The 23384-nt window shown below is 39.6% G+C and overlaps 1 gene segment (V, D, J or C); it reads left to right on the top strand.

Moving 5' to 3' along the window:
- Positions 1 to 5: 5 nt before the first annotated feature.
- Positions 6 to 22695, top strand: LOC123607242. The segment is given in 6 exon segments: positions 6 to 32; positions 175 to 268; positions 7592 to 7921; positions 9433 to 9558; positions 20231 to 20278; positions 22346 to 22695. Coding segments are annotated over 6 exon segments (768 nt in total).
- Positions 22696 to 23384: the final 689 nt, after the last annotated feature.

Raw genomic sequence — 23384 nt, 5'->3', positions numbered from 1 at the left:
CGTGGATGAATAAGATGGAAAGACAGAGAGGGGTCAGTCCATCCATTCTTGACTGGGTTCATATCTAATGTGATTTTGCTTGTGATTCATCTTTGTTAATATTAGCAGGACCAATTTTTATGTGTTTAAATAGTAAAAAATATAGGCGAGATTTTAAAAGAGGTATAAAGGGAGATTTCTGTAAAAGGTTTTCAGACAGTGGGCTATTATGGATGGGGGATTTACAAAAAAAAAAATCCTCCTCCCAAACCTGAGATCTGGATTACAGGTAAATATTCTTTCATTCTTCTGTATAACGTAGGGAGGGGAGGCGGGCGATGCAGGGGCAGCAGGCTAGGTTCTGGTGCCGGCTCAGCATTCTTGGATCCTCCCCCAGTTTGGTCACAAATGGCAGCAGGATCCTTGGAGAGGTAGGTGACTGTGTCCCAGTCCTTGGGGGTAGTTGCCGCCTGAGCTTGCGTGGGTGACATTGACAAGGAGCTAACTTGCTAGAGCAACTGGGGGTCCCTGAGGGGTGGGGATGTTAGGTCCCTGTGGGATTTCTGTGCTGAAAGATGTGTAAAGATATTTGTATTGCTTATTTGATTCCAAAATAACCAGTAGGAAAGAACGAGCAAAAACTTGATAAACTTGTCATTTTGTCGGAAGGTGATTCTTATCCGGTACCAACACATTTACCTGTGCAGACATAATCGGGAATGTCATACGCTGGGTTTGTTTCTTTCTAAATTCAGGCTAGTAAATGTATTCATTCTTCATTAGCCTTAGAGAGGAATTTTTTTCCTGGATGAGGGAGAACATCTCACAGGGATTTTTTGAGCCTGCAGCATCTAGTCAAAAAAGTTTTCAAAGAATTTTCAGAATGCTGGTAAAAGCATTGGAAAAATGAAGAAAAAATGATATATTATGGTTTCCTTAGTGGTTTTGATCACAGGCACAATTAAATTCATAAACTGAAAAAGAAATTTCCGGTCCTCTTTTTTTCAACTATCTACTCGTTGTAAATTGCATCAATCCAATTAAAAAATAGTGACACAGTTATAATTCATGAGGTCCTAAAAATATGTTTTTAGGAGACAGTGGTGCAGACAAAAATGTGAACTTTGAATCTGAATCTGTCATGTTGTGTATAATTATCCTTCAACCAATAAATTTTGTTTCACTGGTCATTGCTTTCTTAAAATTATAAAAAGAATACATGTCTAAAATGAAAAAAAAATGGAAAAGAGAAAAAATAAAGAAAAAATTGAAACCTCATAGCAACACTTATTACTGTTAACATTTGCTATATTTCCATTCATTCGTTCTGTCAACGTAACAACTATTTCAAGTGGATGTGGTTAAAACTAAATGAAATTAAATATGGAATTAGCTCCGTATAGGTTGGGACATGGTCAGTAATAAGCAAAAAGCCAATTCTTCAGAATTCCAATTACCACCCACTGCAGTTCTGCATAGAATCAGGAGTACAGAAAAAAATGTATTAGTTACAATCTAGTCTATAGGACACTTAAAACAAATGGTCAGATTTCCAGAATACTTTTAATTTCTAAGACTCACCGTTCAAATCATTGTAAAAATGATTAGAATGTAATAAGCATTACTTCAAATATTGCCAACCTGAGTATAAGATGATCTTTAACTTTTCAGTACAAATACCTGGATGTATAAAGGGGGGGGGGGATTTGCAACTCGATCATACAAACTTACAATGACATAGATGCAAAATGAAATATTCATTTATAATATTTTATACCTTTATTGGGTTATACCCACAAATTAAAAAGTATATCTTTTTTATAATATGAGTTGAGAGATCTGTTTTTTGTGCCCTCACATTTCATCCAAAATTTTGTTCAGGGCCTCCACATGCATCTACTCCAGAGCAAATTTCTGAGTCATCACAGGATTGGAGTGTCTGTTTTGGGATCTCCTTATGATGATGTCACTGGATATTTTATTGGAAGAGACAATTGCCTATTTATGAAATAAAAGAAAACTATTTATTTCATTTATGTAGTCATATATTTATGCAATGTAAGCATAAAGTATAGACTTTAGTTCCAAGTACTATTTACCAAACCTAATAGTAAACTTCTTTATTGTCTTTTACCAGTGTTATCTCTAAAACTAGCATAAATTGAGTTTATTTCAGGCTGATATCTTGCCAAGTAGTACTGTTTCATCAAAGTAGAATATTGGAAGAACCTCTTTTAATATGAGAGGTTGCCCCAGACTGAAACATAAGGCAACCCCTGTTTCGTGAGGGATGATGTTGGGAATGGAAGATTCACCTTATTCTGTGGCGTCTCAGTGTGTTTGAATATCACGTGTTTTGTGTCTCTATCACGGAGTGGGATTAGCAAACATCTTCTCCCATTTTTCATGTTACCTTCGGGGTAGACCGTCTTAAACTATCAAGCTCTGGGGCAGAAGAAAAATCAAGCTCTAATGCACAAACTATTTCTCATATACTTACACTGCTTATTTCCAGAATCTATTTGAGAAGACCTAAAATAAAATATAGTTAGGCCATGAAATAAAAAATAAAAGATCAAAAGCACTAAAGAAAACAGAGGAAAAATGGTCCACGGTTATCTAGCAAGAAACACAGGGTAAACTTTTATGTTCAAAGGTAGGAGAAAAATGTGATGGAGTACATACTTTTTATTAACTGGTAAAATGAGGCACCACAAACTTTCAAATATGGTGGTCTTTCCACCACAAAATGAGAAAAGTACTTCAGTGCATGAGTCCTTTAGGGGGAATATGAAGTGAAATAGTGGGCATTGCTTTCCATATCCATTTTATAAAATGGAAGAAATGGTCTTCAAACAAATGCATTAGATGCTACAACTGCATCATTACTGTGGGCGCCATGACATTTAATGTCATTCACAGATGGTGACCTTCAGCAGACATAGGCAGGTGACAGCCTAGGGATCTAACGTGACAATAGGAGGTTTGGAGGACCGGGCAACCAGCCATTGATCTGGTCATTCGGCCATGAAGGCCCACTGTGGGAGATTCAAGCCAAACTTTGGGCATGATCTGGAAGGAAGTCAGTTTGAGGTAGAAATTTCTGGTGAAAGCTTGGAATGCACATAGATTATGCCAGTGGTGGGAAAAGAGTCATTTGCTTTGGACCACACAGGTGAAGCATTTCCATGAACTGACCCCGTATTGCTAGGCTTTAGCCAATGTTCCCTTTGACTTTTTTTAACACTGGAATGCAGTGGACAAGACAAGTGATTGCCTATTAACTGGTGTGTCAAAGTTACATTTCCAGTGGTGACGGTTCAGTGAATTCCAGACATAGCAGAGCAACCTGGGGTGCAAATGAAGGAATGAGTCTCCATGTTTCATTGACATAGATCTAATTGCTATCCCCAAATATTGTCTTCCCATTAGTAAGGGAAGGTTTGGTCCCATGAGATTAAAATGTGTTGGAGCACACAATCAACACAAAAAATTGTTATTAATAATGGTAGCAATTATAATCTCCCCATGCCATAGCAGGTTTGATCATATCGCTTTCCAGATCTTGTTTCATATTCGACTTGCTTCAGCACCTGGTGGAGTGTTGAATTGATCCACACTAACATCATCATTTTAAAATAAACAAAGTAGCAAAGATTTTAATTTACTTGATTTGTTCATCCACAGAACTTGTTATAACCAAAATGAATCAGGGGGCACCTGGGTGGTCCAGTCAGGTAAGCATCTAACTTGGCTCAGGTCATGATTTCGCTGTTTGTGAGTTCAAGCCCCAAATCGAACTCTCTACTGTCAACTTGGAGCCAGCTTCGGATCCTCTGTCTCCCTCTTTCTCTGCCCCTCCCCTGTTCATGGGCTCTCTTTCTCTCTCTCTTTCTCAAAAATAAATAAACATTAAACAAACAAATAAAAAACCCCAAATGAATCAGAATCTGAATCCTGGTCTCTTCAATTGGAGGCCATCATAGTTCACTGAATTCAAAGAACTCAGAGAAGATAAATCCACTAAAGATTTGATATGGGTGGAATCACTGTGAAATTATTTTATTCTATTTTTAAGGTTTATTTATTTATTTTGAGAGAGAGTGGGGAAGGGATAGAGAGCAAGGGAGAATGAGAATCCCAAGCAGGCTCTGCACTGTCAGGGCAAAGCCCGATGTGGGGCTTAATCCCATGACCTGAATCAAAATCAAGAGTCGGACGCTTAACTAACTGAGCTACCAGGTACTCCTATGGAATTATTTTGTAAAACTTTTTAGTGATGGAACAACATTTGTTTTCATAGGTAAGTAACAGAAGATGGCAATTTTTTCAAGAGAAGAGAAAGAAGGCAAGAAACAATCAAATTGGAATAATATTTAAGAATGTTTAGAAAAAAGAGGATTGGGATGGGGCTTAGATGTGGAAATCTTAGGAGAGATTTTAATATCAATTCTTATGGTAAAGGTCAGCATAGACGACATTGGGCAAATACTGTAACAGCGTCTGACTTTGTGTCCATGTGGGCTATAATAAAATGCTCACATACAACATGTGTAATTGTCATGAAAGCCCATTTGGCCCAAGAATGAAGGTGATCATGTTAGGTAAGTTTTGTGAGTTGACACATTTCCTTTTCTGATGGTGAAATGTCGCTGTCAGAGAGCTTGGGCTTTGGACTCCGGCTGACCTAGAGGTCTGTTTCCACCACTTACTGCATATGTGAACTTGGGTGACTATCTTCTGGCCTCAGTTTCCTAATCCATAAAATGGGATAACAATATGTATTTAGAAGGGGTAGACCAGAATTAAATGAGACTGTAAGTAAAATATTTGGCACATTGTCTGCGAGACATGTGCCAATAGGTACGAGATAGAGGTTGCCCCATTTTGAACCTAAAGGGAGAATTGTATCCAGTATGGAGGATGGCCTGTAGCCAATCATCCTGACGGAGAAGAAATTTGCCAGGGGCCCCAGCTGTACATTTTATTGCTACAATGGAAATTTAGCTTAGCGTCCACCAATACATGAAAGAATGGAATTTAGAGGTGTTTGTGTCTTTTTAGTGGACTTTTTCCTCTTTTAGCAACAAAAATGAAATTAAGACGTATTTTTTTTTGTATTTTTGTAGTTGTTCTATATACATTAAAATTTACCCTTTACCTTAATTGGTATCATCTCTAACACAAACAAGTGTGGGCCTCATGCTTGTATTTATTAGAAAAACAATTAAAGATTGAAAACTATTAAATTAAAAAATTTAAATTAAAAAATTTAAAAAAATTAAAAACTATTAAATTAAAAAATTAAAAAACTATTAAATTAAAAAAAATAATTAGAATGTACTGAGAAAGAGAGTTACAGTTTGTACTTCTTTTTTCCAATATATGAAATTTATTGTCAAATTGGTTTCCATACAACACCCAGTGCTCATCCCAAAGGGTGCCCTCCTCAATACCTATCACCCACCCTCCCCTCCCTCCCATCCCCCATCAACCCACAGTTTGTTCTCAGTTTTTAAGAGTCTCTTATGCTTTGGCTCTCTCTACAGTTTGTACTTTTAAATACTTAGAAATGTCATCAATTTGAAATTCATATTTGCATATGAAATATGTACAATTATTTAATAAAAGAATAATGAGAAGACTAAAATAGAGAAAGTTTGAATCAATATTAATATAAAGGTTTGAAATAACACACTGATATGTGGTGGGTATTTGGTAAATTTATATAGAATTCGTATAGCTTCATCTTCACAAAATACATACAACATAGGCAACTCACTTGAACTCTTTTGATTATGAATGTATATAAATGTATTGGACAAGTTTATTTATTGTGCAAACTAGTTTCTATTTTATGCATCATGACAATGATTTTGGCCACAAAAATACACTGTTAGTAAGTTTAAAAAAGAATGTTGAAAGAAAAGACATGTCATATAATTATGGAAAATATGAGCACTAACCATATATAATCAAGTATACTATTTAAGGCTCAATTAACTATCACATTGATAACGTTATGGAAGTTCAAGACTCCTTCTATCCTGAAAAGAATGAAACTTCAAGAATTTAGCTCAGGAAAAGGGAAAGGAGGTTAAGCGTCATGTCTTACCATCCAGAAATTTTCTTAACTATGATTATCAGAAGTATTCCTAAAGAGCCCAAACTTCCTATTATGAAAACTGGAATCTTTAATGTACTGACTGAAGGTGAAAATCATGACAATATCATGTACAATTAGAAATTAATCTTTTTTAGATTCAAAGGGGCACATGCACCCCAATGTTTATAGCAGCATTACTGACAATAGCTTTTAAACTATGGAGAGAGCCCAAAAGTCCATTGACTGATGAATGAATAAAGATGTGGTATATATATATATATATATATATATATATATATATAGGAATAATATAATTTTTTCTAAATATTCTTAAATATTATTCATATATATATATAAAATCAAATATCACTCAGCCATCAAAAACAATGAAATCTTTCCATTTGCAATGAAGTGGATGGAACTAGAATATATTCTGCTAAGCGAAACAAGTCAATCAGAGGAAGACAAATACCATATGATTTCATGCATATGTGGAATTTAAGAAACAAAACAGATGAACATATGGGAAGGGGGTAGAGAAAGAGGGAAACAAACCACAAAAGACTCAATGATAGAGAACAAAATGCAAGTTGATGGAGGGAGGTGGGTGGGAGATGGGCTAGATATGCCCTTGAGAACTATGATGTTTTGTTATATGTTTTGACATCATGTCTGCAGGAAACTCTGGAACCATATCTGTTAACATTACACCAGTCACATATAACTGTATTCAGCAGGTGAAATCAAAGAAAATTGTGGGTATGACAAGTTCAGCAGGTTTGTAGGACAGATCCAAATTTGGGGTAGATGCTAAGCATAGAAGTATGGTGTCTTTTTAGTCATGTGTCAACTTCTAATGAAATTCCAATATGAAATGTGCCTTTAGTGAACATTTTCTAAAGCAAAACAAAATCGAGACCATCACATTACTTGATAAGGTTAGTATAAGACCATTTCTGAAAATAATAATTTTTTAATAGAAGTTTTGGGAATAGTGCCACATTGTTTCTAAATTCAAGGCACTGTAAATAATTTGGTAGTGCAGCTTTAAACATTGTCCTACTCAAAATCTTGGATTGGTTCAAATGTAAGAGCAAGATGATCTACAAAATCAGAAATCAAGGAGAAGAACTTCAGTATCAGAAGCGGGTATGGGATCTGATTTGAAGCTAAACGTTCAACTTGATAGATTGTGAAGTATGCATGAAAATGGATTCTCATTCAAACAAATGACAGTGTATTGTTTTTAAAAAATTCCAAGTTTTAAACCAGGCTATGCCACTTAGTAGTTACGACTTTGGGCAAGTTACATGACTGCTTGAACCTCTTTTCCCATGGAAAGTAAGAAAATAAGTACCTCATAACCCATTGTGGATGAAAAGCCCTGGTAAGCACTAATCCTATGGAAACTTTCCTTTCCTTATACTCTGTTCAGGGCTGCTTCCAAACCACGCAATGTTTGAATTTCTCTAATAGTTTTCATTGCTATTCCATTTTCCTCCACAGATGAACGTCCTGTTGAGAACATTTCCCCAAAGCCTACAATTTTTCTTCCTTCAATTGCTGAAAGAAAACTCCATAAGACTGGAACATATCTTTGTCTTCTTGAGGATTTTTTCCCTGGTGTTATCGAGATATATTGGAAAGAAAAGAATGGCAAAACAATTCTGGAATCCCAGCAGGGAAACACCATGAAAACTAAGGACACATATATGAAATACACCTGGCTGACCGTGAGTGAAGAGTCAATGGGTAAAGAACACAAATGTGTTGTCAAACATGATAGTAATAAAGGAGGGGTTGATCAAGAGATTCTTTTTCCTTCAATAGACAAAGGTACGTACATATAAACATGAATATAACCTCCCAGAACCCCCTTTTTAAAATGAGAATAGCCCACCTTTTCTGTCAAGTCTTAATGGGAAATAAACAAAAAGAAATGTTTCTTTAATATTGTTGCCTTTAAGGGAGGCACAAATATTTCGCTATTACCCCATAGAATTAAAATAGCATGGGCTTTGGAACATACAAAGAAAAAGAAAAATTCACTTAGCCTTTCTTGCCTCACTTTCATCATCTGAAATATGAAGGTCATAATGATGTTTCTGAGGATCACTCTATGGATTAAATGAAACAGTACACATGAAACCGCCTAACAACATTGCCCACCATAAATTCTCAAAAGGAGAGTCCACTTTAGAAAATCTTACTTGATAAGTAAATAAGAACAATTATACATCTTTCAGGAATGTTCTACTCAGTAGTCAAAATCCCTCTCACTTCAATCTGATCTACTCAAAGTATAACCCAGAAACGTGAGTTATAGGTGACAAAATGCTGTTCATTTGACAAAGCCAGATCGCAGCTCAACAAATAATAGTAATTTGGCTGCTGAGGTTTTAGTATGGTCTTGGGATTTTTAGATTTGAATTTTATATCCCACCATTAGGTGAAACTTGGCAAGTAAGATTGGGTGAAGCTAACGCGTACAAACATTCTCCCATTGTCCACAATGGATGTATTTCTACCACTGGGAAATGCTGCCCAGCAAACACTTCCTGCCGTCCGAGCGTGCGCCAGGCCTGGGAGGGAGGCGGGACGGACCACTGTCCCCAGGAGGACCACTACGTTAAAGTGAATATCCAGGGTCACTCGTGATTCAGTCATGGTATCTCAAAGGAGTCCCATTTTCCAGAAGCTGGACATATTTAGACAGTGTGGGCAGAGCTGAATGTGCTCTGGCCCAGCTGTGATCCAGTAACTCTGTAGACTCAGAAGTCAAGTCCTGAGCATGGACATGACAGACCAGAGCCCCAAAAAGGAACCAGTTTGTGCTTTCCCTGTGGTTAGGCAGGCACTTTTTCAGCAGTGGGGAACAAGCACATAACAGGACATGTGAAGAGCTTTCTGTATACAAGTCTCAATTTCTGAAGTCAGTCTTCATCTTCTTGGGTCTGTTGAAAAGAAAACCACAGACCCCAAATGGTAACACTTAGCTTAAGGCCCCAAATCACTAAAACAAGACTTCATACCTAACCCAAGTGCAATCTCAACCCCCAGAGCAGTAACATTTAATCAGTGAACATGGGAATTTCCTGGTCAGCACTATGAAGGTTCCCAGTAGACCCCTTTTCCCCTTAGGAGAGTTACATTGCCTAGAAAAATGGATTCCTTGCTAATATTTTCCTTTTCTGCACTCCCTGCGCTATTGTTAAAATCTTTTATTCCCTGTGGTCCTTTGGAGCTCCCCTCTACTTGCTAGATCAGATGCTGCCTGACTCATAAATTGATTAATACAGCCATTAGCTCTTTAACATTTACTTGGTTGAATTTTTGTTATTTAACAGATTTGGTGTCGGTGATGGGATCTGAAATGGACTTCCAGGGGCAATCAGAGACAAGGGGACAGCCAGGGGAGGTAACTGTGAGCCCCTTGAGTTCACTGTCCTCCTCACCATTTTCAAGGGCTGTAGGTGAGTTCCTGTTGGTTCTGAGATTCAATCTCTTTGCATTCAGACTCCTGATCTAATTGGCTTTCCTTTACATTGTGGGTCAGCTTGGGCTGGCAGAGGGTTACTGTCAGAGCCCAGTTGAGCTGGCTTCTTTGTCTGGACCCCACTTGAACTGGCATGTTTGCCCAGAGCCCAAGTGAACTGGCAGGTAGGATCTGTCCAGAGCCAAGGCCCCAAACTTTCTGACCACAGTTTCTTGGATGGAAACTTCAGCAAGTTTCCAGGAGAATTATTGATGGCGCACAAAGAGTCTTCTTGTGGCCAGAAGCCAGTGACATCTCTTGATTACTGTGCATACGCTAAGGTGCACATAATTGTTTTTCTTGCTTCTTATAGATAAAGGCTACTGCTAATAGGGATCAGAGACTGAAAAACCCACAAAATTGATGGGCGCAATAAGGACTGTTAGACAAAAAAAGACTGTGAGGCAATTAAAAACTATTAGAATGCTCACCACCTCAAGAACCTGCCCTTGATAGTATAGCTTGGTCAGGGAATAGATTGGACTGGCACCAGTTCACCCATCCACCTCAAGAAAATTTCTGTGCAAAGAGCTATACTTTAAAACACACGCAATCCCCAATTCCAGGACACATCACTTTTGGGTATTAGTTCTTCTCTGAGAAGCCCCAAGTCTTAGCTATTGGGCTCCTTACATTCTAAAGGGTCAAGTGCAAGCCCCTTCCTGTATACCCATTTATTTTATGTGTAAAAACTGTAGTCCCAGAAGTTACAGATGTCTAGCAAAAATGGCAGAATCTTACTAAGCTTGCCTTGTGTCCTGAGGAACTAGCTTGATAACCATAAGTTGGAGACCCCAAAACAAAGCCGGACAGAAATGTAGCTACACCTCACTTGTGCAGACATACGGCCGGACCGAAGTGTGGTTTAACTCCATTCAAGGCTAGGGTCCTATGGATCTGCTGCCAGCCCTCAGGGCAATTACAGTCTAGAAATACAACAGCGGGGAATTTTCCAATTAGGGATAAGATCATGTAAGAACCACATTTAAAAGCAAAATGTCTTGGGGCGCCTGGGTGGCGCAGTCGGTTAAGCGTCCGACTTCAGCCAGGTCACGATCTCGCGGTCCGTGAGTTCGAGCCCCGCGTCGGGCTCTGGGCTGATGGCTCAGATCCTGGAGCCTGTTTCCGATTCTGTGTCTCCCTCTCTCTCTGCCCCTCCCCCGTTCATGCTCTGTCTCTCTCTGTCCCAAAAATAAATAAAAACGTTGAAAAAAAAAAAAAAAAAAAAAAAAGCAAAATGTCTTAAATTAAATAAAATAGGACACTTCTGTTAATGAGCAAGCAGAAGCCTCTAAAAGATTTAAAATTCCAAGGTGGTTTCAATGAAACATTCTTTGGAAAAGGCTAATGAGAAATTAAAGACAGAAGAGGTACTAAAACAAAAAGCTGTCAGACTGACCTAATTCCTCCTCTGCTCTTTGCTCCTTTGAGCAGTCATTCAAGTGTGAATTGGCTTTCCTCTCTGAAAAGACTACTCAGTCATATTAATGGCCTTACGGACACCCCCGTGTCTACCTTCAGAGGAGGGTCCCCAAATGAGGCCCTCCCAGAGTTGAGAAACTGGGTGATTTTCTGACACACTGTTACATTAATTCCCTTAAAGAGCCAAGTGGAAACTCTGATAAATACCAAGGTCTGCTGAAGGGTCCTGGGAAAACTGGCAGAACCAGGAAAGGGTGGGAAGTCTTAGCAGAATCAGTTCTCCTTCTGAGTCTTTGCCCACATGCCTGGTCCGGAGAGGATAACAAAATTTCCTGTTGTCCCACCCTTTCCAAATCCACACCCATTGCTTATGGATCCTTTCTCTCCCAGAGACAGCCGTTGCCTCCTTGCTGGTATCATCCTGCGTCACTGCTCTTAGCTCTCTGCCTACCTGGGATGTGCAGCTGTGGGTTCCCTTCCTCTGGCTGTCACTGTGGGTGATCCTGGATCTGGGGAGGGTAACATCCTTAGATAATATTCATCTTACACCCAAGGGGGGTTATTCCGTCTGCCAGAAATACTTAAAACTGTGCACCCAGAGGAAAGGAAGCAAATTGAGGCTCATGTGCTTGGATAGGTTGGATCAAACTATGTTGTCATTTCACGAAAATCCAAGTTTTGAGACACTGAGAGCAGCTGTCCTGACAAATGTGAACAGAACTAGAAACGCAGCTGAATTCAGAGCTCCCCTGTCCCTTCACCCACCCCCAAACTTCTCCTAGTTCCAGAAAAAGGCTTATAGATGATTGGCTTTAGGAAAGCAAAGTCCTTCTTGGAGGAACCTGCATTCTTCCTCTGTCCTCAAAGTGATCTGTCTTGTCACATCTTTGAAATGTAAACACAGCCCACAAATGCTTGGGACTGAGGGAAACTAAGGGAAAGAGGCCTTTAAAAAAAAATACAAACTGCTAAAGGGTTCTTGTGCCTAAACCCTGGCTCAGTGTCCTTCGTAATTCCAGGGAGGCACTTGGGTGGTTCAGTCAGTTAAGTGTCAGACTCTTGATTTTGGCTCAGGTCATGTCATGGTTCTTGGGATCGAACTCTGCATCCGGCTCCGTGTTGACTGCACGGACCCTGTTTGGGATTCTCAGTCTCCCCCTCTCTCTCTGCGCCTTCTCTGCTCTCTCTCCAAATAAAAAAATAAACATTACAAAAAATTCCAGGGACAAATACAAATCTGAACATTTTCTCCATAAACGCCAGTGACTCTAAGGTCTTTGCAGTGATCTGTGTGTCCATAAATATATGTCATCAATGTGAGATCTTTTCCTCTCCGGATGGTGTCTCAGAAAGATAAAAACTAACCCAAATGCGTTTGAACTTCATATGATCTGGGCAAATATCCAGTTGTTGGTTTAAGTAAAATAGACATGTCTTCAGAATTAGCAGCACTAAAATTAAATTATTTCATGTGCCTTGGTTTACATAAGTAGAGTTGATCTCTTACAAAATATTGAAGAAAATAGCTTGAGAGAATGACAGACTTCGTAGTCTCATAAAGTTTTTATGGGTAATTTCAGCAAAAGTGCTAAGAACCAGTAAATTGAATAGATATTTTAGAAATATGTATTTCATTTTAAAAATGAAAAGTGTTAAATATATTTTTAAGTAGTTTCCCAAATCTTTTTGGTAAACTAAATCCTTAAAATTTTACAGTGTTAGCTCAAGTGTAAAAGTAAATTACATTCATTAAATATCTAGATCTTATCTAGATCATTTCCAAGTAAGAGAAAATGCTAAATTATTAGTTAATGAACATAGGTTTACCAACTTTTGGTTTCCTTATTGCAGAGAAACTGAAAATATACATGGACCTATTCGTAAATGTATTTTGTGCTTTACTGGAAGACTGTTTTATGAAGAAATACACATTTCTAGAACTTTTGAAATGTGTACATTAATTTGCCAATCTAAGAATGCTGGTTAACAGTTCACAATTGCTTACATATTAGCTTTCATTAAAAATGAAAGTTTCAGGGCGCCTGGGTGGCGCAGTCGGTTAAGCGTCCAACTTCAGCCAGGTCACGATCTCGCGGTCCGTGAGTTCGAGCCCCACGTCAGGCTCTGGGCTGATGGCTCAGAGCCTGGAGCCTGTTTCCGATTCTGTGTCTCCCTCTCTCTCTGCCCCTCCCCCGTTCATGTTCTGTCTCTCTCTGTCCCCAAAAAAATAAATAAACGTTGAAAAAAAAAAAAAAAAAGAAAGTTTCTAAGAGTTCAGAATTTTAATAAATGTAATTAAGACCACTGAAAATAATAACGGAAACAACTCTGAATGTAAGGAAAATAAAATGTGTGTTTTTAGTAAGAAAATGTATGAGGAAGGGAAATGTATTTTTTAAGGTATAAAAAAGGACTTTGTCCTAAGGCAAGGCTGGTCATCTAAAGAGGGTAAACTCAGGACAAATTCTGAATTTAAAAGAGAAACTTGTAAAGATTTGTAAAAATGGAATGATTGGGAATGCCTGGGTGGCTCAGTTGGTTAAGCATTTGCCTCTTGATTTTGGCCCAGGTCACGATCTCACGGTCTTGGGATTGAGCTCCATGTCAGGCATGGCAACTGGCTATGTGCTGGGTGTGCTGCCTTCTTGAGATTCTCTCCCTCTCCCTCTCTCTCGCTCTCTCTCTCTATCTCTCTCTCTTTGCCTATCTCCTGCTCATTCTCTCTCTCTCAAAAAGAAAGAAAAAAAGAAAGGAAGGAAGGAAGGAAGGAAGGAAGGAAGGAAGGAAGGAAAGAAAGAAGGAAGAAAAAAAAGGAAAGGAAAGGAAAGAAAGGAAAAGGAAAGAAAAGGAAAGAAAAGAAAAAAGAAAAGAAAAAAGAAGAAAGAAAGGGGGGATGTTTGGAAAGGAATGTTATGTGTGGTCAGGACTAAAATTGGAATGAAGAATTTTCAAATCAAAAATAAGCAGGTGCAGCATTAGATTTGCTTTTCTTTATGTCAAAAGGACAAAGGGTTTTGTGGGTCTGTTTCTTTTCTTTGGAGTTTTGGTCTTCTTAGTCTCCTTAACTGGGAACATTCCAAAGGATTTGCTAAACTAATTGGGTATATTTGATAAGCTAAATTACCAGGAAGCATTGTCAAATAAAAATTCATACTAGATGTTCTTTATGTTGTGTTTGTAAGATTGTGGCACATGTAGTTAAAGTCCATTCTGGTTCCACAAAAAAATGGCCCCTCATTGCCAGACGTTTGCTATCCTGATGTTCTCATAACATGGTACCAGTCTGCTTCTGAATCAGGGCATTTAAGATTATTCAAATTATAAATAGACATCAGTTGAAAGACTTCTATAATAGAACAAAACTGTTTACCGTCAATGTCTAACCTGTCAGGCCCGTAACCCTGGAAAAATTGTTTTTGTCTCCAGAAGCTTCAAACCTCCTCCCTGGGGACACTTTGAACACCTGCAGCTTCACTCTTCACAGCTACCACTTAGTGTGGCTTGTTAACATGCGCTTGTTACTGTTTGTACATTTTCTGGAAGGGTTAAAGCCTTTCCCTGCTGAGAGGCTGATGCCCTCACTGGGGCAAAGACAGTGTTGCAAATGGGTATCCCCCTTGGGGCGCATCTTCTATGCGCTCCAGGGCCCAAGGCTCCTACTTCACCAGGCAAATCATAGGCGCCTTCAGGAAAACCTTGTCCGCTTCTTGGAAAGCTCTCAGTGTACAATCTTCTGCTGATCCTTGTGTCTCATGCTAGTCAGACCAGCTACTGTCTCCAATGTCTTATGCTCAAGCCGGTCATCAACAGGTTACAGAAGCTTTCCTGAATCGTAATTAAAAGGATCCTGTCGGTCACAGTTTACAGCCTGATGATTAGGTATTTTAGACACATCATCAGAGTAAGAGAGCCACTGAACTCCAGTAGAAGAGGGACCTTACCGAGTGCTCCTGCTATAACACTCAGGTGCACATCACACAGCTACAGAAGTCTCCACCTGTCACTGGGTTTTACACAGACACTGGACATCTCTGAGTCAAACTGAAAGAAAGTGATGTAGCTGACATGCAGGTAGGGTGTTTTTGCCCAAGACAATGGATCAAGATCTCACACTTCAACCAAATGTGAAACCTTTTCGCCTTCTTTTCTTTCCAACGAACGGCCTGGAAAGATAACTCCCTCATCTGTATCTCCCAGGTCACAGCCAAAGGGGTGAACTCTGGAATTGACAGCAGCCTTTTATTTCCGGCTGGGAGAAAATCTAACACTGGTCTTAACTTTTCTCAAGCTAAATAAGACATCTCATTGGTTGACATCCCTCGATTTACATCCTGAGTTAGAAGGGACCTCCCAGGAAGCTTTCACGACCAGGATTCACTCCTTTGGCTGGGCCTTACTTCCCTGGTCAGGGATCAATGTAAGGGAGATGTGATCAAGACCTTCTGTTTCATTCTGAAAATTGGTGCAGAATCTCTTACTAAAGCAATGGCTGCCCAACAAAAATCCTTAGACTCTGGCCAAAGTAATTCTTGAAAATAAGATAGCCCTTGATGATCTCTTAGCTGAGCAAGGTTGGGTCTGTGCTGTAGTCAACACTGCCTGCTATTCCCGGATTAACACTTCTGGGGAAGTTAAAAGTCAATGACATTCGATCACTGAGCAAGCCACTTGGCCTAAATGAATGATTCCTTCCGCAGGGTCTTTATTACTTATGTGATTTTCATTGCTTTGAGCCTTGGGAAGCATGGCTTCAAATTGCACTCCAAACATGAGGAATTATCCTGTTTATTGTAATCACAATATGCTGTCTGGTTCCTTATGTTCTCTCAAAAGCTTTAAATGCAAGTTCGGAGCTGGTAACCTGCAAACTAATGATCTCTCTAAGATGAGAATGTCAGGAAAAAAAAAGAAGAAACAAACAAACAAAGAGAACAGAATGACCAACTCAAAAACCGTAAAGCTGAAGTGGTAACCTGTGAACATTCACAGGCCAAAAGGTCAAGACCTGTGAATATCACAAGAGCAACCACAAAAACCGTGAGAACCTCAGAGAGGTTGCTGAGTGCGGTTAATGCCTTCAATTGTGATCCCTCCATTAAGTTAAACCGGGAGTCTGATCAAAAGGCAGGGCTGTTAAAAAGAAAACCACAGGCTCAAAATGGCCTCACTCAGCTTAAGACCCCAAACCAGTAAACCAAGACTTCATCCCTGCCCAGCTGCAGTTTCAACCCCCAGAACTGTAGCCTTGAACCAGGGAACATGGGCATTTCCTGGCTCGCACTAGAGAGTTTACTGATCGACTGCCTCTCTGGTCCCCTTGCCTAAAATAATGTTCTTTGCTAATAATTTCTTTTTCACTCCCTCTCTATCTGAAAAAACTTCCCCACTCTTGCAGCCCTTCCAAGCTCCCCTCTACTTGCTGGATACGATGCTCCCTGATTCATGAATAGATCAGTTAACACAGCCAGTTAGGTCTTTAACATTTATTTGGTTGAATTTTTGTTATTTGACAGATTCTCATTTCGTCCAATGATCAAACTAGGGCCAAACCTTTGCTTTCACCTGGTCGGTGATGAAGAGCGAATGAAATTATCTTGATGACAATCCTTGCTGTTGGAAACATGATATGGATGAATTTTTTCATATATTTATTGCATTTATGTATATTCTTTCCTAAAACTTAACTAAAGTAAGATCACATAGACAGCCATAACTTTTTATGGCTAAGAAACAAGCAGGAACCAAATGAGCAAAGCATAAATTTAATGTAACCACTGGGCTGAAGTGTCCTGTGAGGTTTCGATTTTCTAGTGATCAGAGAAATGTAAAATGTATTTTAAGTTCCACGGTGATGATTACGGTAAGAGAGAAGTAAGGATGAGGACATTTCTGTTAATGCAATTCTAGAAAATTTCTATCGCTGTTTCTTGGAAAGTTTTTGCTTGTTGTTTTTGTTTTTGATTAAAGCTTATATATTTTTTAATTTTTTTTTAACGTTTATTATTGAGAGACAGACACAGAGCGTGAGCAGGGGAGGGGTAGAGAGATGGAGGGACACAGAATCTGAAGCAGGCTCAAGGTTCTGAGCTGTCAGCACAGAGCGCGACGTGGGGCTCAAACTCACAAACTGCGAGATCATGACCTGAGCTGAAGTCGGTCGTTTAACCAACTGAGCCACCCAGGTGCCCCAAAGCTTGTATATTTTTATATGTATACATACACATGAAAGCACAAAAGAATGAAGTGATTCTGAAGAGAGATTAAACTCATCTTGTCCACGTTTTCGACCAACCTGGATTGAGAAAGAGCACCTAGGACACGCACACACAAATTCATTATGAAAATTGTTACCTTACTGTCTTTATGTCGATCAATGCAGGGTAACAGATTTTATTTATCTTTTTTTACCTTTTCATTTGAATTTCTGTTAGTTAACATACAGTGTTACATTAGTTTCAGGTGCACAATATGATGAATAAAATCATTGTATGGAAAAGAAAGAGATTTTTAAAGCACTTTAAAGTCAGCTCTTGAGGATTTTTTAACATTTAACATAATTATACTAACATTTTCCTTCTTGGAGATTTTTCCCAAAGCCTATACCTCAAATCCATTTTTTTTTTAATTTCAAGGTTTTATTTAAATTCTAGTTAGCTAACATATATGGTAAAATTGGCTTCAGGACTAGAATTTAGTGACTTATCACTTACATACAACACCCCGTGCTCATCACAAGTGCACTTTTCAATGCCCATCACCCATTTCCCCATCCCGCTCCCACCTCCCTCCATCAATCCTCAGTTCCTTCTCTATAGTTGACAGTCCCTTATGGTTTGATGGTTTGCTTCTCTCTCTCTCTCTTTTCCCTTTCCATACGTTCATCTGTTTTGTTTCTTAAAGTCCAAATATGAGTGAAATCATCTGGTATTTGTCTTTCTCTGACTGACTTATTTCACTTAGTATAAATACACTCTAGTTCCACCCATGTCATTGCAAATGGCAAGATTTCATTCTTTTCGAAGGCTGAGTAATATTCCATTGTGTGTGTGTGTGTGTGTGTGTGTGTGTGTGTATACATCTTCTTTATCCATTTGTCAGTCAATAGACATTCGAGCTCTTTCCATACTTTGGCTATTGTCGATAGCACTGCTATAAACATTGGGGTGCATGTGCCCCTTCGAATCAGTATTTTTGTGTCTTTTGTCAAACTCATTTTTTAAGAGTGCACCAAAATATGATTGTATGGAGTGCATAAAATTGCATACCAGGACCATGTATGTGTGGATAAGAACACATCAATTAGAAAAAAGATAAACTGGGGCGCCTGGGTGGCGCAGTCGGTTAAGTGTCCGACTTCAGCCAGGTCACGATCTTGCGGTCCGTGAGTTCGAGCCCCGCGTCGGGCTCTGGGCTGATAGCTCAGAGCCTGGAGCCTGTTTCAGATTCTGTGTCTCCCTCTCTCTCTGCCCCTCCCCCGTTCATGCTCTGTCTCTCTCTGTCCCAAAAATAAATAAACGTTGAAAAAAAAAAAAAAAGAAAGAAAAAAGATAAACTAGGGGCACCTGGGTGGCTCAGTCAGTTGAGCGACCAATTTTGGCTTAGGTCATGATCTCATGGTCTGTGAGTTAGAGCCCCGCATTGGGCTATATGCTGACAGCTCAGAGCCTGGAGTCTGCTTTGGGTTCTGTGTCTCCCTCTCTCTCTCTCTCTGCCCCTCCCCTGCTCACTCTCTGTCTCTCTGTTTCCCAAAAATAAATGAACATTTTTTTAAAAATTAAAAAAATATATAGACTAAAACAGCCTTTCAACTCTTTGTTCCTCTATCCAATAGTCCTTGATCTTTTTAACAAATTTTGTCCTTGTACATATTTTGTACTTTTTTTTTTTTTTAACACCGTAGATAAATACAACCCTCACCTCAGGTTTTATACATCCAGACAGCTATTAATGTGATTTGGCCTATCATTCTATCCCTGCAAGGAGGTGCACTGAAATGCTGAACTTCTACAATTAAAAGGTCATTTGCTAAGAGTAATTAAGACACTGGAAGAGATGATGTCAGAGAGTCCACAATGGTGCAGTTATGTTCTGTTTCTCTTTTTTTTATAAGTTTATTTACTTATTTTGAAAGAGACAGAGAGCAAGTGGCAGGGGGGTTGGAGAGAGAGAGAGGGAGAGAGAGAATCCCAAGCAGGCTCTGTGCCAAACTCACGAACGGTGAGATCATGACCTGAGCTGAGACCAAGAGTCGGACACTTAGCCAACTGTGCCACACCGGTGCCCCGGAGTTATGTTCTATTTCTATGGATTGTTTTACAAGATACTTTCCACACACTCTAGCTCATCTAAACCCCCAGAGTGTCCTCTGAGTGCTGGCTCTGCTGGTGACTGGTATGACTGTCAGCAAGTTCCTTACATTCTCTAAACCTTATCTCTTTGTGTACAACACGGAGTCCTCCACGTTAAGTTCACATCAGTGTCACTGGGGGATCGGATGAGACAATGCATGTGAGCCTTTCATACAGTGCCTGGCACAGTAATAATCACTCAATAGGTATTGACTTTCATTAGCATTGCTGTCACGTCCGTAAACACCTCCACTCCAGAAAATCGAGTGCCGGATCTGGGGATAGTGGGGCATGTATGCTTTGAAAGGTAGGGCTGCTTTCTTTCCTTAGACAGGAAATCCACCTAAACCAGACTTCTTCCAACGTGTAAGATTCTACTGTGGTTTCCAGTGTCTACGAATTTACTTTGGTAACAACACTTCGTGTCAACAGTGGGTGCTGATGACCATATAGCAGCCACTGTTTCTGATTATTTTTCCATTCAATGAGTATTTACAGCATACCTACTTTGTGGCAGGCATTGTAGCTAGGAGATAGAAGCACAAAAGGAAAATACGATAGTCTTAAAAATGACCCTCTAGTTGTGAGAAAAAAAGATACAAATCCATCATTCATGAACTTCAGCATGTTCATGTGCAGAAATACAACATATGAATTGATCTACTGAATTACGTAAAATCAGTCCAACCGTTTCTGGAATTTCAGGGCTCATACTTGTAATTCCTCTCTCCTCTCTGTTGACAAATTGCATCTATCTATCCATCCATCCATCCACAATACACACACGTGTCAAATAATGGATGTGAACAATGGAATAATACTTGCTCTCATTTCTTTTAGATCTCACTGCTATTCACTCTACAGAAGCTTCTCTGAAGGGTGAAAATGGTAAGTTTTTCTATATGTTTGCCTTTATGTTATGCTATAGCATTTTTTCCTCCTGATCAACTTACATTTTGAACTTCCCTGGCTTCAGATAGAAACCTCACATTGGCAGGATCTTGCAAAAAGACTGAGTGATATTTTAAGTCAACCCATCATTTCCCAGGGGTTGTCTCCACACAGTACATCCTGGCTTGGGAATGAGAGGACTATAAATTAGGAGTGCGACAAGGGCCTCTGAAGTATTTCAACGATGGATTTCATTTCTGTGGCCTTTGTTTCTAATGACTGAGGACATCAGCTTGCTTCTAGATTTCTTCTTTTGAGTACTTGCTCTTGCTTGTAGTCAATAACATGAACTAACACAGAGGGGTTATTGTACAGAAGGCATGGTGTGCCCTGGAAGTACATTTTGTCTGATTCTTTTAATACTCGCTATGAAGGATTTTATTACCACTTTACACATTATGGCAATGAGCTAAAATTAATTAAGTCCCTTGCACAATGCCACACAGAGAGATCTGTGGCTTCAACCAAGAGCATATGAATCAAGAGCTCATACACTTACTCGGTTTTTATTCTTCCTCTAAATCCCAAAGCCAAGGCCTTGAGACAGGTGCACACATGGGGGCGGGGTGGGGGGATGAGCGCAAGACTTCAAGTGCCACAGACTGACTTTAACTCCAGTCTTTTAATTATTGATTGCACGAATGTGGGTACATTACTGACATTTTCTAACCCAAGCAGGGATAACACAAATAACACCTAACTGAGTTACTGAAGACATAAGGTCCCATATGTGGAATGTCTAGTATTGGGTGTCTCATTTAGCTGACACATTGTAAGTACTGGTTTCTGGCCCTTTCTCCCAACATATGTACCAAGAAAGTGATGAGGAGCATTGACTCTAACCCTGCTTGTCTGCCTTCCATGTCCAATATCAAGGGGCCTCTGGACCCTATGTAACATAGTACCTGACTAAGGGTAAGGAGTTATGAGCGTATCACCACTTGAGGTCCCTTCCACACCAAGGAGGAATAATTCTGGAGTTCTTAACTCTAGAGATAAAGCATGTAAAGTAAATTTCCATCGGAACAGACTTGGCCTTGTTGTTCGTTGAGTAGTCAGTCTGTCCCACCATCGTTGTCATTAATTATTTCAACATATATTTCTTTCTAAACTTCAAAAGATAATAAAAGCTATTTTCCTACAATATCATAGCTACAATGAGACATTCAAGAAAGACAGGTGAATAAGCCATGACCTCCTAAAGTTTCAGAGATTTTGGATTAACCCCTTTCTTTCTTTTTATATAATGTCCGCTTTACAAAAAACTTTCACCCACCCCACTGTGAACACCACCAAATTTCCAAGGATTCCTAGGAATCTCACTGAATGCACAACATGTAATGGCTATTATCCTTCAAAATAAGCAATTCTTCTTTACATTTGTGCTAATCATTTGATGGGTACTTACTGCATGTGGAGATGCGGAATTACAGCATAGCTGAAAATATCGCTTAAATGTCATGTTGCGGGTACTACTGATGGTATAAGATCAGGCAAATTACTTCTCTGTCTTCAATTTATTCATAAAACGGGAATAAGAATAATAATCTCATAGGTTATTGAAAAGTTAAGTAAGGTTAACATTTTGCATGGAAATCTCTCAAAGTCAGTGGTGTTTAGTTTGTGGCCAATGTATATTGGCTGTTATTCTTACTCTGAGACAGAGACAGGGTCAAGAAGCTAAAAGCTATTTATCACCAATGCTTTCCCCCCCCCACTGGATCCATTCATTAAAAATGCAACCTTACCATTCATACTTTGGAAAGTTCTAAGTGAATTTTGCAGAGATTGTTGATTGATTTGACCTGCAAGCTGGATTCTGCGTTGTCCTTGTGGTGGTGGTAGTGCTGACGATGGTGTAGATGTTTTTACAACTGGGTTATATTGGTGTAGGAGAGTCAATTCAACCCAGATCATTGGAAATGTATAATGTGACCCCGCTCCCATTAATAAGTCCTAGCCTTTCAAAAGAGCAGGTGAAATTAATAAATGGTTTCTTTTCAGATGCCCTGCATCTGCATCTCGTGAACAACTCTGCTTACTATACCTACCTCCTGCTCCTCCTCAAAAGCATGGTCTATTCTGCCATTATCACTGTCAATCTGCTTGGGAAACCCACACTCTTTGGTAATGGGAAGAGTTCCTAACACATGGTGGCACAAAAAGGTCCACATTTTTCCATTGGCTGTTATCCTTAAAAGCCAGTAGGCACCTTCCAGTCATGTCCCCTGGGGCTCTTTAACAAGATGACTTCCTTGAAGCCTTTTAATTTACACACCCTGAGGCCTCTATCTTTGTTAATGAATTCTGTACTGTTTTTCATAAAAAGAACAAGTAAAATAATCAAGACTCTACTCTTGTCTCTGTATTCTTTCATTTGGTGTCCTCAGACTGGGAGTCCAAGGTAAGGGACAGCATGACAACCGGGCCTAGAAATTCAGCACTGGTTCTAATCATGGTCAAGTCCACATTTCTAATTCTTGCCCTGAGAGAGTCTTTATGATGTCTTCTTTGGGGACACTGGCCAGTGAAGGTGTCCAGGTTATTTCTTCTTCAAAGATCAGCAGATTCAGACTCACTTGGTGTAAGACATTCTGGTGGTGACAGTATCACATGTCATGTGACTGGCGGGTGTGTCAGACCTGGACCCGTGTCACACGTGCACCATGTTTCCTGATGTCACAAGAACCGCATGAGAGCTGCACTAACACTGGATAGGTAGGGTGGTGGAGGGGTTAAGTGTTTGGACTCTGAACCCTAAGTGCCTGGGTTTAAATCTTGGGTCTACAGTTCCTTGAACTCCCTGTGCCATAATTTTCTCATTTGTAAAGTGGACTTAGAGTGACACATCTCCTGGAGTCGTGTGGATGAGATGAGATAATTATGCTGGGCACATGAAGTGGTCAACAGCATTTTCATCTACTGGCGCAGCTCTACTTTAGAAATAATACATACATGGGGCGCCTGGGTGGCTCAGTCGGTTAAGCAGCTGACTTCGGCTCAGGTCATGATCTCGCGGTCCGTGAGTTCGAGTCCCGCGTCG

This window comes from Leopardus geoffroyi, chromosome A2 (assembly GCF_018350155.1).
Source record: "Leopardus geoffroyi isolate Oge1 chromosome A2, O.geoffroyi_Oge1_pat1.0, whole genome shotgun sequence".
NCBI classification, from domain to species: domain Eukaryota; kingdom Metazoa; phylum Chordata; class Mammalia; order Carnivora; family Felidae; genus Leopardus; species Leopardus geoffroyi.
Note: the sequence above shows the minus strand (reverse complement) of the source record. Positions and strands in the feature narration are given on the sequence as shown.